Here is a 19,714-nt window from a genome sequence, read left to right as displayed (position 1 = left end):
GAAGGGCAGAGAGTGAGGGGTTAGGTGGTGGAAGAAATAGGTGAACTCACTTCTGTTTTATTTTAAATAAATTAAATAAAAAATTAAAAAAATACATACTTACAAATTACAGTTTAACATAACTACATACTATCTTTTTTTCTTTCAAGACAAGCTTAAATTCTGCTTTCTCTGTAAAGTGATTTGCAACATCCAGTCAGAATGAATCCGTCACAGCACCAAACTACTGTACCAACTTCTAATACCTCTCTAGTAGTATTAATAGATGGAATACTTTATTATAGTTTTTAGATGCATATCTTACCTACCATATCATACTATAAATGACTTAAAGTTAGATTTATTTTGTATTCCTGATAGTACCTCACCACCTCAAACAAGTATTGTGCAAGTATGTGCTGACGTTTTTTTAATCTATTGGATGAATATTTTAGATGTTTCAGAACAGCTTATTCTTTAAATATTTATTCTGAATGTAAGGCCTGTATGATTTTTATATTTTAGTTTATTTCCTTTAGTCTGTATTCAGCTTTTTCTTTAAAATTCCAAGGAAACTGACATAGAGGAAATCATTGGAAAACTTGGGTATATTTTTAAAAACATAGCACTCTACACTCATCTCCCTTTTTACACACAATGCTGTAAATATCATTTTGCAGCTCAAGAGTGAGGAAGTGTTTTTTTTTTTGTTTGTTTGTTTAAGAGAAGAACTTTAAACAACTGGCCAACTATGATATCTTCAGATAGCCTTGAGAAGAGATTCTGCCATATGAATAAATTAATATCCATGAAGGAGATGCAAGGAGACATGGTAGAGAAACCCTGGCAAGTCTCTGAAGGTGAAGGCAGAAACATCTGGTTTTTTTGTAGAGTGGTATTTTAGTTGTTGTCCCTGGTGGAACAAGCTGACTTGACCAGAGAACACCGGTTACACTGGAAAATAGTTCTGAACTGTCCTGCCCTGGTGAGAAAAGCTTTAGTTGGAAAAAGCCCAGGTACTCAGGGAATAGGCAGCGTGCCTTGTGGCTGTGCTGTACTAAATGGGGGCTAAGGTAGTGTTTGAGCCTGATGGCAAGTAATCAGCCAAGCACCATGAGAGTAGAGTGTAAAACTTGAGAAATGCAGTATTAATTTAATAAGTACAAGAGACAAACAAATACATAATAATCATAATTTGTGGTAATTCTTATAAAGGTTTTAAAGTAGAGGGTGAGGTACAGTATCAAAGAGTAAAGATTGGATGGATAAGAGGAAAACCTAGACTTATACTTTACATTAAAAGGCTGCAGGATCAGTAGAAAGTTATCTGTGGCATCTCAAAAGGACCTATGAAATACAATGTCTTGATTGTCACCCTTAGTTCCTCCTTCTTCATCTCCTATACCTATTTAAATGCCATTTCCTGCTAACACACACCCTTAAATATTTCTCAAAACCTACTCCTCTGGACTCTACCCATTATTGCCACTGCTCCGGGTAAGGCTTCACTTCGTTGCTTGTTCTCTGCACTACCTGAAAAGCCGTGATGGGGGATTCCCACCTCCAATCCTGTTCAGATTCAGGTTCACATAGCTCCTGCAGAAATCTCCCCAAAATGTAAATCTGATCATGATATTTTCCATTACTCTGGGGGAATATCCCAATATCAAAGGTTGAAGTCCAAATTTCTCAAGATTGCAAACTCTCTTGAGTGCTACCAACCTCTTCTTCCAGGTTTTTGTCTTGCTACATTCTGATTCATTCTTTCTGCACTGTTTCTTACCTTCTTGTTCTTGGGATTGCTTTTTCCCTTGTACTAAAAACCCCCTCCCCACACGCCCCCCACCCTCCCCCACTTACTCATTTCAAATCCTGTGTGACCAGCTCAGGCATCATTTTTGCAAAAATCCTTCATTGGCCCCTGCCATCCTCAGACTGAGCCTTCGTGCTCCTCTGTGGGTTATCTGCATTAATAATTTTACTTACACATTATTGTATGATTATCTGAGACAGAAGATAGCTTACTTTTGTATCTCTACTGCCTAGTCACCATATATACTCAATACATACTTTTAGGTGAATAAATAATGTTTGCCTTAAATTGGTCTCCATATTCTAGAATTACTAGGTGTAAATTTTTAGATATATAGCATTTTCATATACTCCCCCATCACAAGAAATATGTCAGATTCACTGATTTGAGCAGATATTTTTGGTCTTAATAATTTGTGCCTGTAATGAAACCATTATGAGGTGTTTGCTACCTAGTGAGAACAGTGCCATCTATTGGCTATTATCCAAATTGTATCCACTAAGCTCACCTGTGAAAAATTTTCTCATGAATCTGGACAAGAATAAAACTAACCATCACATGTATGGCAAAAGCAAATGATGAAGAAATTTAGTCAGGTATCCCAGCAAAAGAGAATGGTATTGTGTTCTGACATAGTAACGGAGGATGTATACCATGAAGATATTATTTATGAATCTGTATGCCAGCTCATTGCTAACATGCCAGTAATTGTTGATATAGAAAGACCATCTAATCCAAAATATAAATGAACATTGACTCTTATTCTTCTTTAAAAACAAACCTGATACCTTGTGATTTAGATACTAAAAACTAAACATTTTGTTTCTAAAAACTTTTAAAGTTTTCATAGAAACATAGAAGTAAAAAAAGTTCTCTTAATAAGTCCGTCACTAATCTGTGGACAGTTGTGTTTTAGTGCTACGAAAGGTAGCACAGCCCTTGTACAAAAGGTAGTCATTTTATCTAAGTAATTGTGCTACATTGTTGAAAAATTTTTAAATGTTCATTGTCATCATTATTTACTTCATTCACTGATCTAACATTTAAATTTAATCAGCAGAAATAAAACCACACTTGATTTAGCTGATGTCAAGCAGTTGCTTGACTAGTAGGTGCCATGCATAGTTGCCACAGTGTTTTGTATATAGAAAAGGATGACTTAAGGTGGGAGCTGGCCACCAAAATATTAGTGAGCCTTCCTGTGTTGCTGGATTGCCACTGCCCTTAAGAGTTTCAGAAATAATGTGTTTCCATTCTTATTAAAAGAAATGATGGAGATATACACAGGATAGCGGAGGTACAATTTTAAAAAATAGTTTCTTAAATGTTAGTAGTATATGGACTCCTCTCTTTAAAGAAAAAAAAATTCTTGTTATCCCCTCACTTTCGGACTTTGATACTATATCACAATGTTGCATAGTGTATATATGTAAAAGTAGATTTAAACTCCTTACAGTTACAGTGTTTATGTAACTGTACAACCATTATACTAATATTAATAATGACATTATAGGAACAATGATAATGTTAAGTAGCACATATGACTCTTCCTATGTGCTGGGCACTTTAGCTGGCTGGATGGGTGGATTGATAATGTATACACAAACTCATCTAACCCTTACAATAACTCTATAAGACAGCCAATAAAACCCTGTAATAATACATCCCAGAGAAAGGGAAGTTGAGCTATAAAATCTAGGTGTTCTGGTTCCAGAGCTCATACCTTTTTCGTTTTAATCCCACGTACAACACTGGTAGGATTTTTCAGTAGTACTATTTTCAGCACTTTAGAGATAAGGAAACTGAGGTGCAGATAGTCTAAATGACTCATTTGAGATCCCACAGCAAATAAATATCAGGTCTGGAATTTAGGTGTGGGCAGTCTGGGCTCCAGAGCACATGCTTTTTACATGCTTAGGTACCTCTCAAAGAAATTTAGTTATTCATACAAATTTACTAAGTAAATTTACAAATTAAAAATAAAGTTTCAAGATTAACAGAAATAGGATTAACCAATTTAATATAAATGAACCATCTTAATTTAATATAGATAGCACTGTTTTACTTACATTGAGTTTCCAATGTTTGGTTTATTAATAGACAGATTTACTCACATGTTCTATGTTTCATATGTTGCTTGAATGATTTTAAGGTTTGCCAGTGCAATTATTTTAATTTTTCACTTGGGAAAAGCTTATTTTAATCACTGAGCCATTGTTTTGATGATTTAGTCATTCATAATACAACCAAAATTAATGACATGCTGAAAGTTTTTTAAAATCTTTTTAACAAAACAATTCTCATTTAGTTGACCTCTACTCCCACTGGTGTCGATCGTTGCAGGTTGGTGTATGCAAAGATTAGCAGAATGTCAGCTTAAATGGTGAAGACAGTAAGTGATGCTACCGCTCAGGGTTTTTGAGTTTGGTCTGTCTTGGTGTACTGCCCTAATCTGTTTCATGTGATATGCCTTGTTTAGCCCACCAGGCTTCTCGGTTCAGTCTACTGCAGATTCCCTCATGATTGTACATCAGTGCTATGACGCTATTTGGCCGGCTCTTGATACAAACAAAGTGCCCAATTTTTTTCTCATTAGCCCAGAATAATACTTCTGGTGGTAAATTGAAGAGTACTTTGATTTACCTTCCTAAAAATCACAGCCTCAATTTAATGTATAACTCAAAAAATTGAAGACTATCGTTCTGTGAAAATGTCTTAGTTGCAAATTATACTTTGATAATAATCGGTTCGTCTTTATAACTTCCAGAAAATTTAACTTGAGTACAGCAATGGATGTGAGGCCACTGTTGCCATTTGACTTTTGGACAGGCCTCCTCAGCAGCAGTCGGACATCCTTAGGGATACATTAAAAGCAAGCACTTTAGGGAGACCACATGGAGCCAAAATTGATTATGAACACAAACACAAATCCTCCTGGCACTGAGCATGCATTGAATTGCTTGCTAATAAGTGGGGCACTCGTAGACCCAGGGTAGAGGACAGGCCAGGGTGGGAGCCTCAATCAAAGAGAAACCGGAGTGATGGATATGTGTTTGGAACTTGGAAATCAGAAATCTGATAGCTGTTAACAAAACACTGTTGTGAGGTTCAGCTTGTCTACTATCACTCCTCCCTGAGGAATGACTTTTCCCAGGCCCCTTCTTGGTCCCGCACTACATTTTTGATAGACCCTCACTGAGCAAGGCTGACCAGGCAAGCCCTGGAATGTGTGAATCTAAGTCAGTTTAACTTTAGTCTGGACTGTCCAGCTACTCTTACAATGTGCGTTGGTCAGTGGAGTATTGAATGGACCAAAACATCACTAATGTTTCTAAATCAGGATAGTGTTCTACTAGTCATTTAAAAATATATTCCGTCTCCAGATACTTCTCTGTACAGTTAGTTTTAGTTGTTGCATGATTATCATTATGAACAACTCCAAATTTTGAAATGAATTTTATAATAGAATGGAGTCATGAATAAGATTCACTATTAGCGTGCATATATGTACTGCCTGAAGCTTATCTTCCCCTAAGATTGGGACCCTGCACATATTTGAGATGAAATAGGGTAAATGGGTACACGGTTTACCAAGGAAAAGGTTCTGTATTCTGTGAAACTTGGTCACTTAACCTTATCTGCATATCACATTAAAGTGGCCTTTTATGTGTTTAATCTCTGATGTTTATATATTTAAGATTATAGCTTCAAAAGGCTTTTTCTAGTGTAGCAAGAATTGTAATGTGTTAAGTAAGTACATGCAAAAACTAGCTTTGGATCTAGAAGTGATCTAAAGTGATGTTTTTTCATTCAATAACCAAATATTTTCTCTCGTTTCAAAAGGGAAACAAGTTTTTCTTAATTTAGGTAAATGTCTCTTGATATAGTTAGTTACTCAAGAGCCCAAGAGGTATTGCTGTCTTAATAAGACTTGCTTACCTTAAGAAATCATCTTCATGAGAAGTTATTTTAACTTTGGCCAGTGAGAACAGAAAGGATATCAGGGACAGGAATGTGGGATACTTCAGCACTAATAATCCAAACATAAATCTTATAACCAGTAACTTACTACCTAAGAGAGGTAGACCTTTTCTTATCTGAATATTTTTATGTGTAATATATGGTAATTTGACCTTGCCTCATTTTATTTTTTTCACATACTATGAAAAAGAAGACTCATTTATGTATTCAACAAATTGTTTATTAAGAATCTTCTCTGTTGTGGGTAGTCTTGGAGTGGTAGGGGTACAGAAATGATTACAAACCTCATTGGTCTCAGAACTTCACTGTTAACTCAGAGCTGTAAATTCCAGTCTGTCTATTCATTAAATTACCTGAGAAATCTTTAAAAATCATAAACTCACCCTAATAAGTTTAATTTTTAAAAAGCAAAAAAAAGTAGATAAAGCAAAAATATCATAAATTCAGTAGGTTCTATCCTAAAGACTTATGTGAAAAATAATAGCAAAAATTACACACTGAGTACCTTTCTTCACAAATAGGGGGTTCCAGTTCATAGTCATCTTGGCATGGTCTGCCTTTGTAGTCCAGAGTTCGTTTTCCTTACCCTGTCTCTTCCTGTCACCCAGCGCTGAGCCTCTGAAATAAGAGTAAGAGAAATTCAAGAGTTACGAACTAACTGGAATTAGTGAGTCATCACTTCAAAAGTCAATAACTAGGTAAGGATGCATTGGAAGCCACACTCCAAATGAATAGGGTTTGACAAACTGTGTGTTAATGCTTGAGAAAACTGGTTCTTAACTTTTTTGGACACCTAGATCACTTTGGGAATCTGATGGAATTTGTAGATTACCTGTCCAGGACGACTAAAGTGCGTATGGTTATATCAGGAGATTGTTTCATAGACTCCCCGATGCCTGTGCGTACATATTAAAAATGTCTTCAGTGTCTCCTGAGCTTTTGACATATTACAGTATATTTCACATGGTTTACATTTCATTAGAATATATTATTTAAAATATATTATCTCTTCATACACAATCCAGAAGCAACAAAGAAAAGGGAAAACTCACTCATAATGCTACTGTTTTGATTTATTACCATTTTTGTGTACTTCTTTCTAGTCTTTTTTAAACCGTATATATTTATACTGTTGTATTCAAGTGATATTCTGACTATAGATGTTTTCAAGGACATTGTAGAAACTTGTCTCAGGAGTTTCTGTAGGGATTACAATACGCATCTTTAATTTATCACAATCTACAATACTTCAAGTTAATACTGATTTACTTCCAATGAAATATACTAGTTTGCCTCCATTTGTTCCAGTTTTATCTTCATTTCCCTCTCTTTTGTATTATTACTATCATGCATATTATATCTATATAAGTTATACACAATACAGTGGTAGAATCTTTGCTTTTAGCAATTATATGTCTTTTCAAAAGCTTAAGAGAAGAAAATAAAATATATCTCTTATATTTGCTCATATATTTACTGTTCTCAGTGAGCTTCATTTCTTCCTTTGGTTCTGAATATAATCTGTAAGGACCACATTTAAAGGACCACATTTTTACGTCACTCTTTATGCTGTATGTTAATGGTATCATTTTAATCTTTCTGTGTTGTGTATCTTCTAACTACTTTAGTTTGAATTGTTACCTTTTCTTTTTACTTTCACAGTAGCATTTTATCTTTAATTTTATTTGTTAATTTATCAGTTACAGTTTATATTTAATATTCTGTATTAGTTTCAGAAGCATAGCAAAGTGGTTAGAAAATTACATACTTTAAAGAGTAGCATTTTAAACGTCTGATTTACTGTTTTTGTTAAGTACAGAGTCTGGCAGATGCAAAGCCTGAGTGTGGTTGGTAGGATAATAATATGGGTATAATAATTTATAGTCTTAATTTGAACATTTCACCTAATGTTATGTGGTTTGCTTGAGTGTGATATTGTTACAGAATTACATGCTTATGATTTTGTAACAAAAGATTTTGTAATAAAAAAGGGGCATTATTTGTGCTGCACTTTTTATGTGAGATTTTTTTTCTTTCTCATGTTTTTTTATTTCTGGTTATGGGCTTTCCTTTTCTGCTTAAAGAATACCCTTTAACATTTCTTGTAAAGCTGGTTTGATGGTGATGACATTTTTTAGGTTTTGCTTATCCAAGAAACTATCTCTTCTTCAATTCTGAATGACTCAGACTCTAAACTAGATTCTTGAAATGAGATGGTAGGTCAAAGGGTATGAGTATTCTAATGTACTTAATATGTCTGATGCCATTTTCTGGTTGATAGGCAGTTTTGCATACTTTAAATTGTTAACATTGTTAATTATTTTAAATAAATTTACTGTATCTCATTAAGTAGACTTACCTACCTTATTCTTTATTGTTGGCTTTTCATTTTATTTCCTGGTCTTCACCTCTTAAAAGAAAATATCTGAAATGCCTGAATGATCATGGCTCCTTCATATTTTAAGTATTTTCCTAAAAGTCCCAAAGTTGAAAATATTTTCACAAAGAGTATGAGTACATTTATGGCTCTTTTCACATTTTTAAATTACGTTCTAGTGACATAAATATATTTTATTATGAACTGTAAAAAATTTAAGTCTTCAAAATTTTTAATTTATTCTTTCATTTATCTTTAAAGAATTTTCTTTTTCTCATAATACTCATTTTTCCTGATCTAGCCAATGGAATCCTACTTGGAAAACATAGATAGAGTTAAGGGTAGAGAAGAAAATAGAAATTGTTACAATTTTGTTATATATTTTTAATTCTTTCTAGAATATGCATTTTATTATTTTTTTACAAATCAGGATTATACAGTTTTGTAGCCTTCTAAAAATGTTATTTTAGCATGTATTCATTTTTCTAATACATTGAATACTCTCCATGTATTCATTTTTCTAAAACATTGAAAAAATTTACTACTGTGTTGCTTCTATCATGGGGTTGGAACATAATTTATTTAACAACAGACACTTCTCTAAAGAGGACATACAGAATATCCAGAGACACATGAAGAGATGCTCAATATCGTTAGCTATCAGAGAGATGCAAATTAAAACCACAATGAGATACCACTTTACACCAGTCAGAATGGCTATAATAGACAAAGCAACAAACAACAAATGTTGGAGAGGGTGTGGGGAAAAGGGGACCTTAGTTCACTGTTGGTGGGATTGTAGACTGGTACACCATTATGGAAAACAGTATGGAATTTTCTCAGAAAAATAAAAATTGACCTGCCTTTTGACCCAGCAATTCCACTGCTAGGATTATACCCCAAGAATCCTAAAACATCAATTTCAAAGAACCTATGCACCACAGTGTTCATAGCAGCACAATTTACAATAGCCAAGAGTTGGAAGCAACCTAGGTGCCCATCAGTAAATGAATGGATCCAAAAATTGTGGTACATATACACCATGGAATTTTATGCAGCAGAGAGAAAGAAGGAGCTACTACCTTTTGCAACAACATGGATGGAACTGGAAAGCATTATGCTGAGTGAAATAGGCCAGGCATTGAAGGACAAATACCATAAGATCTCACCTTTGACAGGAAGCTAAAGAATAAAACAAACAAGCAAACAGAATAAAAACAAAGACGCTGAAATAGAGAACAAGTGGGCAGCGACCAGAGGGGAGAGGGAAGGGAACTTAAGGGGAAAAAGGGGGAGGGATTTTGAGGAACAAGTATGAAAGACACAGAGATGAGGACTGGGGGGGCGGAATGGGAGGGAGGGGGGAGACCGGGCGGGGGGGGAGAGAAAAAAAATGTACTTGAAAAGTAACTAAATAAAATTTAATATTTAAAAAAAAAAGAATTTCAAAATAATAAAGGACAAAAAGTAAGAATAGTAAAAAAAAAAAACAATTCTTGTACTGGGCATACTCTTCTATTTTTCAAATATATAGTCATGAGCATGCATTCACGGAAGAGAAAACTAAAACCCATTGAGATTACAAAGTCAAGACTAGAATACAGGTGTTCTGATACTTGCCTTTTGCTTTCATCTCTGTGTACCTGTTGGGCACGTGTGAAACAGACCCTGGTTACAAATATTTCATCTAGAAAATATCTTTCAAAGACATTTTCAAATCAGATCATTCAAATCAAATGAATAATTTCCTACAACATGTTTATGGAAACAAATAAGTAACATATCCACTTGACTTTTTGTGGTTTTATCTGCACCATTGACCATTTTGAAAACAATGGTTCAGACAATCCCCTATTTGAAGGGTTTTTGGAGAGGGGGGAAAAAAACATTTTAAACCAGCAAAGGAGCAAGCAGTGAGACAGACCGCACAGGCCCCAGCGGTGGGAAGCAGCAGAGGGGACTGCTATTGCCCCCCTTTGACTCCGCCCCCACATACAGCATCACAAACCAGCGACCTGGGTGGCCCCACCCTGGTGAACACCTAAGACTCTGCTCCTCATACATAACAGGTATGATCAGACCAAAACATGGCTCAAGAAGAACTCAAAGCCCCAGAGCCCATAACTAAGCGATGAAGAAATAGCCAAACTTTCAGATGCACAGTTCAAAACACTGGTGATCAGGATGCTCACAGAACTGGTTGATTTTAGTCATAAATTAGAGGAACATATGAAGGCTAAACTAATTAAAATGACGGGAAATGAGCAGGAAAGCAATAGTGATGGAAAGGAAACTGGGACTCAAATCAAGGGAGTGGACCAGAAGGAAGAAAAAAAAATGACCAAACAGAAAAATATGAAGAAATAAGAATTTTAAAAAATGGACAGGCTTAGGAACCTCCAGGACATCTTTAAACGTTCCAACATCTGAATTACAGGGGTACCAGAAGGGGAAGAGGAACAGCCGCGAGTGGAAAACTTATTGGAACAAATAATAAAGAGAATTTCCCCAATCTGGCAAAGGAAATAGACTTCCAGGAAATCCAGGAAGCTCAGAGAGTCCCAAAGAAGTTGGACCCAAAAAGGAACACACCAAGGCACATCATAATTATATTAGCCAAGATACAAATGAAGGAGAGAATCCTAGAAGCAGCAAGAGATAAGGGGACAGTCACCTACAAAGGGGTTCCCATCAGACTGTCACCTGATTTCTCAAAAGAGACCTTACAGGCAAGAAGGGGCTGGAAAGAAGTATTCCAAGTCATGAAATCTAAAGATCTATATCCAAGATTGCTCTATCCAGCAAAGCTTTCATTTAGAATAGAAGGACAGATAAAGTGCTTCTCAGATAAGATCAAATTTAAGGAGTTCATCATCACCAAGCCCTTATTAAAGGGACTTATCTAAGAAAAAGAAGATAAAAATATGAACAATGAAAGGACAACAAACTCACGGTTATTAACAACCACACCTAAAACAAAAGCAAACTAAGAGGGCAGCTAGATCAGGAGCGGAAACATAGAAATGAAGATCACATGGAGGGTTAGCAACAGGGGAGTGGGAGGAGGATAAGGGGGGAGAAGTTACAGAGAATAAGTAGCATAGACGGTAGGTAGAAAATAGATAGGGGGAGGGCAAGAAGAGCATGGGAAATATAGAATCTAAAGAACTTGAGACATGTGGTCATAAACTAAAGGGGGGAATGGTGGGGGAGGGGGTGTGCAGGGTGGAGGGGAATGAAGGGAGGAAGAGAACAACTGTAATGGCATAATCAATAAAATATATTTTTTAAGAAAACTTTCTAGTATTGTCCTTTAGTGGAGAAAATACTTCAAAAAGAGTAATTTGGAAGATCTGTTAGAGGCTGTTAGAGGCAAAGGTAAAGTCACTGCATTCAAACATAGAAATTATAACTTGGAATAAAACAGAAACGTTTTTGTCAAGACATTTAAAAACTTGTGTGAAGTCTATAAAGCAAAAAGAAATAGTAGACCATTCCAGATAAGTGGTACTGCAGAGAACACCATTCCCTTCTCAGCAGTCTTGAGATGACACAAAGGGAGAAAGACAAAGTCAAAAAGCAGAAAGAAAAGTAGTCACAGGGAATAAGTTTCTTAGAAATAGCTGTTGTAATGCTACAAAGGATTTTAAAAATAGGAGGTATTATTTTAAACTGAATTCTAAAAAGATCAGGAAAGACATTTATGTAATAGTTTCAAATAATGTTTTATAGGCCATCCCGAAATGTTAATGTTTATGGACTAAAAGATACTTAAAACTGTGGTAGCAAAAGTGCATGGCTATAAAGATGTTAAAAGAAAGAATATACTAAAACAGTTTAAAAACTATATGAATGTTTATCCTTATATGTCACCACGTACTCTTTCATTTTAGAAAAGAATTAGGAAACTAAAATTATTTGACCTTTCGAAATGTAAACAACTTTATTATTGAGTCTAATTTCACTGTAACTTCAGTGCCGTGTGTAGAAGTATTGTTAAAAATAAGTTGTTTCACATGGAATTATTTTAGAATTTCCGAGAGGCCTACCATACAAGTAACTAACGCGTGTAAAAAGCCCTCATTTCCTACTTCTGGGGCAGAATCTTTTGGTTTAGCTGTCAAACAAAAAGTTCTTACAGGGACACGTTAAGACAACATTTCCAGTTAGTGGCACAATTATGTAGCCATCCCAAATAAATGGTAGTTTGAGTTTGCTGTGTCTTCCATTTTTGTTTGTTTTATGCTTGTAAACGTGCGTTAAAATAACCAAACTTCTCTTCCTGTCTCCCTGCCTACCTTGGCTCCACAGAGGAGAGGGAATTTCTACTTCATCTACCTAGCTTTCATAAAGCTACTTCCTTTCCAAATCAAAGCTTTTTCCTAAGTTCTCTTTCAAGATGGTTTAAATAGTGAGGTTTCACAGCTGGGAATAGAAATGAAGGAAACTAAGGAAGGGAAAGGGCTCCTATTTTGCAAGAATAGAGAGGTAGTCTGTAGCGTTCTCACAAAGATTTTTAGTGCTGTATTACCTGTGAAGTAGTCCACTGTGTAACCAGGTGGGGCCGGACAAAGATGGTGGCATTTCAGCATTTCCACCACTAAGGATAACTGGTGAGCAGGAAATTCCAAGAAGAGGGTTCTACAGGAAGTAGTTGAGAAAGTGAGAGGCCACGTGTTGCGGAAATGTTGCATGCGTACAGACATGGTTGACAAATAAGAATGGAAGAATAGCTTAGGATGTTGATAGTATTGAAAATTAAGCAGTAAGTTTGTGCTTAATCCTGGAAGCAGTGGGGAGTCACTGAGGCATTTTTTAAGCAGCAACTTAGTTTGAACTTTGATTTGTGAAGATAACTTTAGCAGCTATACATAGTATAACAAAGATAAGTGGAAGGGAATCTAGGTTGGGAGCGAGGCTTTTCTATAAAGAGCCATATAAATATTTTGGGCTTTTTGTGAGCATACAAACTCGACCACAACTACTCAACCCTGCGGCTCACTGCCACAGACAGTTTGTAAACAAAGAAGCATGACTGTGCATTTGTGGACTAAATGAGCAGCATCATTTAACAGGGTCATGAATATGGGTTTCTTAAACAGTTCGAAAGTATGTTATAACCCTGGGTTCAGATTCACCTCTTTAACTTTCTCATCTATTAAAAAATGGCATCTTTTTTCTGAATGTGGGTTTCTTAAACAGTTCTAAAGGATGTTATAACCCTGGGTTCAGATTCACCTCTTTAACTTTTTCATCTATAAAAGACATCTATAAAATGGCATCTTTTTCTGGTTTATAATAAAATAGCTATTATATTAACTTTTTCAAAATGCCTTAAGCTCTTCAGAGAAAATGTTTGCTAAATCTCAGTAAGAGGAATTTGCTATTGAGAATGGAATATACGTTGTAGGTTTAATTCTTTTTTTTTTTTTAGTCTTTATTTAAACCAACTTGGTACTAAGTTCTAGAAGCAAGGATAAATCTACTTTTGAGCTACTTGTAATATTTCTAGCTTAGACCTTGATCCTAAGAGATAGAATTATAGTAACTGTTAAAATGAAATGTAGCCAGAAATATGATAAGCTGTTGATATGTGTTTCTGTCATAGTGAGATTGCATTTTACTTTAAAGGAGATGGGATAGTACCTATACTGCAAATATGTTTAATATTTTAAAGTTATTCATCTGAAGAAGCTTGATTAAAATGAGCTTTTAAGATGGCACTCGCAACCTTTTAAGATCATTAATGGTCACATCAAAAAGACTAAAGAAAATTTAGTGTTAACTTTGTATAATCTTTCTAGCAATCAAAACTGATTTGACTTTCCCCTCCCCCAATGAAAGTTAATAAAATGTAGCTCCATCTCTGAGGCAGTATAGTGTTGAAGAGCAAAGATTTTGTCCTCTGGATTAAAATTCAAGCTCTGTAACCTTAAAATTTTTGTGATTTTAGGTAATTTATTCTTCATGTAAAAGATAGCATTAAGAATGCCTGCCTTGTCAGAATTGTTATGAGAATTTTGTCAAATGACATGTATGTAAAGTGCTTAGCACAGCATCCGGAACATTAGAGCATACCATGAGTAATAGCTATTGTATTTTTTCCAAAAAGCTGGGTTTTTTTTTTCAGGTGGCTTATGCTCTTCCATGGGAAGGTCTGTCATGCTGTCTGGGAGAGATAGGGTGCATAAAAGTTGTATATCCATTTTTGGAGCTCATGTGATCATTTTAAGAATTGGCATTCTATAATCAAGTAGGTTGGTTAAAAAAGTATTAATTTTAACAGACCAGTCAAGGTAGAGGCATAGGTAGACACATTACAACTCCTTACATAACCATAAAAAGGATCTCGACTAACCTCAAAACAAAAACAACCAGAACTGCCAGAAAATCACAGTGTGTGAAAGTCTGACAACCGAGGTTTCAAAAAGAAGTCATATTCATCCAGATGAGTGGGATGGCTGGAGAAGATGGGTGTGGTGGCAGCGAAGCAGTGGCCAGTGGGGTGGACGCGTCAAACCTTTTCCAGTAAAGGAATGAAAAAAATTCTCACATCATATTAATGAAAAGTATGATTCAGAGACTGAGGTGAGAGAGCAGATTGGTAGAGCTGCTGTGGTAGAATTTTGTTAAAATGTGAGTAGATGTTAATATTGATTATGATAAAGTTCTCTCAATTTTCTGATATTCACATAACAATGCATTACTTTAAAGATTCATCTATTAAAACTGATCTGTAAATGTCTTTTATTCTTGATTTTCAGCCACCAGCTGAACAGGCCAAAGCCAGGCTACAGTTGGTTCTCGAAGCTGCTGGTAAGTATAGATAACTAACTTTATTTAAATGAAAAAGTTTGAAATAAATCCTAGCATGGTTACTAGTGGGTCAAAAAGAAAAACGCTTATTTCCTATATCCTCACAAATTTATGAGATCTAGATTTTATATATATACATATATTTTTTTTTTACCTTAACTATTTATTGTTGCAATATAATACTAAAAGGTCACTCTTTGTCTTTCTGCTTATGAATTGACTTTGTTTTGGTTTTAATTTTGATGAAGTCCAATTTCTTGATCTTTATCTTTATGGATGCTACTTTTGCTGACATGGTTAAGGATGTCATAGGAGGTTTTTGCCTAACCTCATATGATGAAGATTTTCTCCTGCATTTTTTTCCTAAAAGTATTATAGTCTTCCTTTTTTTAGATTTAAGTCTATGATCTCTTTTGATTTAGTGTAAGATACAAGCTTTAAGTTGAGGTTTTCATTGAGCCAAAGGAAGCAAGGTAAATGCCATTTTTTAATTCCTCCAACTAATTCATTGGCTCTTTTATTCTGGATACCACCTAATCTTAAAATGCTGTCTATATGTTTTATTTCTCAATGACACAATAATACTGTGACTTTGATTTCAGGTATAATATCCAGATTTCTGTAAACATTAAATACTTTAAATACTTTACCTTTTAAAAAATATAAAGATCCAAAAAACAAAATAAAAATACAAATCCATGTCCTTTTTTCTAAGTACTGTTATTTTACTCTGAACTTTAATGTGCTTTTCAAAAATGTATGTAACTTAGTCAAGTAGTAAGTTGTCGAGGTCAAGTGTGAGGGTTAGAATAATATCACCAGAGTAGTACATATTTTTAAAAATTATACTTTTTAAAGGTCTGTAAACAGGTCATAATTTCCAATTGTAAAATAAGAATTCTGTTTTACCATCAAAAGTAATTTCGTACTACCAAATAACAGTCGGATTTTTTTGTATTCCTTGATTGAGAAAATATATATGTGCACATGATTTAAGGATTTCTTACATTACATTTGTTCCTTTCATTCTGACTCAAAATGTCCACAGACTAAAGATCAGGAACACCAGTGTAAATGATATACTAGCTTCATAAATCACTTATAGGAACTACTTACTATAAAGGGCTAAAAATTGTAAGTATTTTGCCAGTCTTTAAACCCCTCCATATTACTTTAAATGTCATATTTTATGCATTTTATCTTTTAGTTATGTAGAAAACATGATACATTAAAATTTTGTTACAGTGTTTTATACTATAGGATAAAGCTAGTTAGTATGATTCCCTATCATTTATATAATCTACATTTATTCTTTAGTGGCACTATTTTGCTTTGAAATACATTTTTTAGTTCAGAATTTGAGTATTGACAAAGTCATATTTTAAAGGAAAATATTTATGGTGCTTAGTCCAGAAAATATTTGTTCCCATCAATATAACTGTAAGGAATTTTATCTCATGGTTTTATACATTTTTCTTTTATTTCTCAATCTTTTGTTATGATTTTGAAGCACATTATAAAGCAAACTAGGCAGTCCAGACCTCACAGTGTGTGACTTGTTCCTGTCAGTCCCAGTGGTCATCCTCATTTTAAAAAATTTTACATTGTAAACTCTATGAAGGATAAAGAGGTAGGTTCTGTGTATTTGAGAAATTTTCAAAATACTGTGGCACTTTTCAAATTAAAAAATGTATATTGGCTTGGATAAGCAAAGACAGATCTTAGCAAGATGTAGGATTATTTATTAATTTCTTCTTATTGAATATGTTTTCTCTAGCTTTCCCATTTTATCAATAACACTGTGATGTACTTTCGGTTAAAAATTGGGTTTCCCTTATTTTAGATTACTTTCTTGGGATTGGTTGCTATAGAAATGAGTTTATGTGGTTAGAGGGTATTAATCTTTAGAGTGGCTTTTTATACATTTTTGCTAAATTGTTCTACAAAAGAACTGCTGCTTCTCGTTGCCGCTGGTTATGTAACCATTTTTACCGGACTTTGCTTTCTGATGCCAGGTGCATGAATATATCACTTTATAATATGATATAATATATTATACCCCTTTGAAAAATATTCAGTACTGCTTTTAATGGGAACTTGTGGCCTGGAGAAGGGAAGCAGATGAATGGATAGGGGAGAAACATATAAGCAAATATAGAACTTACTGTCAGAGTTTCAGATCTGTGTCACTGATGAGTCCAGGGTGTTCATTGTGTTATTAAAAGTAAACCAGTACAGAAGGAACTGTAGCTCAGTCTGGCAAGGCACACAGTTAAAGTCTTGCCTAGTCCTAAAATGGAGGTGGTGGATAGGAAGGTTTGAAAGTCCCCATTCTGTCATACTGGAGTTTACCTGAGTTCCTGGGGAAAACACTTTTGACTTTGGGCCCTTAAATTGGATGTAGGGGAAGACTTAAGGCTGTAAGCTAGATTCTCGAGTGCAGGGAAATACTTAAGGTTGTGTGCTGGTCTGTAGGGTTCATATGTAGAATCCTGCTGATTAGACTTAGTCTTTTACTCTTCTGTCCCAGAAGAAAGTTTTATGTATAACCATTGCATTGTTATTGATTTATTAGTGAATGTTAATAATATTACTGATTGGAAAGTAAAGTATATTTGTAGATCATTTGGCAACAATTAGTAGTTACATGATAAACAAAATATAACTGGTAGGGTATTATGTATATTGTACCAAACATGAATTTGAAATCAGGTTGTATTGTATTTGTAATTATATTTTATATGCACTAAATCATTACATTTTATACTTTGTTATGCTAAATGATCAGATTTAGATAGACTTTTTTTAGGTTCATTGCCAAATTGCAATAGAAACCAAATTCTATGTCTCTTGTTTAACAGTTAAGGTTATATCTAAGGTTGCTTTTTAAATCTGAAAGGTTGCAAGTGAATGTAAGTCATAACCTCAGCTAATGATTTATTCTATGATACTGAGTAAATCCAATTACAAACTGTTTCTTCCATGATCTCTTCCTTTACTTTTAAAAAATACTTTTATCATTCTCCTATTTAAGATTCAAAACTTGAAATTTTTCTGACTTCTGTATAGTCAGTCAGTCAATCTGTGTAGACTCTTATTTTGAATATTTTTGTGTTTATTCCTTTATTATCTTTTCCATTACCATCTCCTTAGTCCAGACACCAGACTTCACCCAGAGACTAATCCATTGCCTCTCAACTGGTCTCTTGCTTCAGTTCTTCTCCAGAGAGATGGTAGTAAATAGTAGAAGGGTCTAAATCTGCTTCCCACTTGCTCTGTGACCTTGACTGAGCAATTTGGTCAGCCCAAACAGGATTTTGTAAAAGGGGTGTGACAGAAGTATATATCTAGCCCTGGCTGGTGTAGCTCAGTGGATTGAGCTCCGGCCTGCGAACCAGACAATCGCAGTTCGATTCCCAGTCAGGGCACATGCCTAGGTTGCAGACCAGTTCCCAGCAAGGGACTCGCGAAAGGCAACCATACATTGATGTTTCTCTCCCTCTCTCCTTCCCTTCCCCTCTAAAGATAAATAAATAAAAATTTAAAAAAAGAAGTATATATCTTCTAGTTTACTGTAGTTCTCTATTTTTTTAAAAGTAATTTATTAAGGTAAAATTTACATAGTAAACATCAATCATAATTGTTTAAAGTGAACAATTATGTATGTATTTTATCTATACATTTAAAGTGGCATTAAATACATTTGCAGTAGTTTATAACCACCACCTCTATCTCGTTCTAAAACATTTGCGTTACTCGAAAGTAAAACCTCTTACTATTGAGCAGTTTTCTTTCCACCCGCCTTCTTCCCACTCAGTTGGCGGCCACCAGTTGGCCCTCTTTCTCTATGAATGTATCTATTCTGGGTACTTGATATAAATGGAATCATACAGCATGTGACCTTGTGTGTTTGGCTTTCACTTAGTGTAATGTTTTGGAGATTCAGCCATGTTTTAGCAGGTGTTAGTGCTTTCTTTCTATTGATGGCTGAGTGATACTCCATTGTGTTTATATACAATATTTGTTTACTCATTTACATATTGATGAAAATATGGGTAATTTCCATCCACTGGTTATTGTGAATAGTATTGCTATGAACATGTACTTTTTTGAGTACCTGTTTGTAATTTGTGGGGTATATGCCTAGGGTTGTATTTGTGGGGTTATTTGGTAATTCTATGTTGAACTTTTGGAGAAAACACCAAACTTTTCCACAGCAACTAAACCACATTACTGTCTCATCAAAAATATATGAGTACAGTCCCTAATGTCTCAACTTGACCATGTCACACATTTAAGTTACCTGTTTGAAAGTGGATTAGGGACTTTGCTGTTCCAAAATATCCTCATCTGTATGGGGGAAGGTAAATAATTACCTTGTAGGGTTGTTGTGAAGATAGATATTATAATATTATAATATCTAAAGGGCCTGGTCTCGACCCATTTGGTGGCAAATGATAGCCACCAAAATATGTTTATTTCATATTGTTTTTTGTGACTACCACTGCCAGATGATTCTTTCTCAGCCACTATTTGGACATGCCACCCCTTTGTTCAGAATTATTCATTGACTCTCAGGTCATGGACATGGACAACGGTGTGGTGATTGTCAGGGGAAGGGGGCTGGAGGAGGTAGAGGAGAGGGTGTAAGGGGATAGATTGTGATGGACAGAGGTTTCACTTGGGGTAGTGAGCACACAGGTCAGTGCACAGATCATGTGTTGCGGAGTTGTGGACCTGAAACCTGT

General features: G+C 34.9%; 1 protein-coding gene across 1 annotated transcript in view; it reads left to right on the top strand.

Moving 5' to 3' along the window:
* RSRC1 (arginine and serine rich coiled-coil 1) overlaps positions 1-19,714 on the top strand; it is a 321,547-nt gene that overhangs the window by 176,272 nt on the left and 125,561 nt on the right. Inside the window, exon 7 of the mRNA XM_053657700.1 lies at positions 14,915-14,966. Coding sequence (XP_053513675.1) covers positions 14,915-14,966 — 52 coding nt within the window. The remainder of the gene's footprint in view (positions 1-14,914; positions 14,967-19,714) is intronic.

Source organism: Artibeus jamaicensis, unplaced genomic scaffold, assembly GCF_021234435.1.
Source record: "Artibeus jamaicensis isolate MK-2021 breed Jamaican fruit bat unplaced genomic scaffold, CSHL_Jam_final scaffold_474, whole genome shotgun sequence".
NCBI classification, from domain to species: domain Eukaryota; kingdom Metazoa; phylum Chordata; class Mammalia; order Chiroptera; family Phyllostomidae; genus Artibeus; species Artibeus jamaicensis.
Note: the sequence above shows the minus strand (reverse complement) of the source record. Positions and strands in the feature narration are given on the sequence as shown.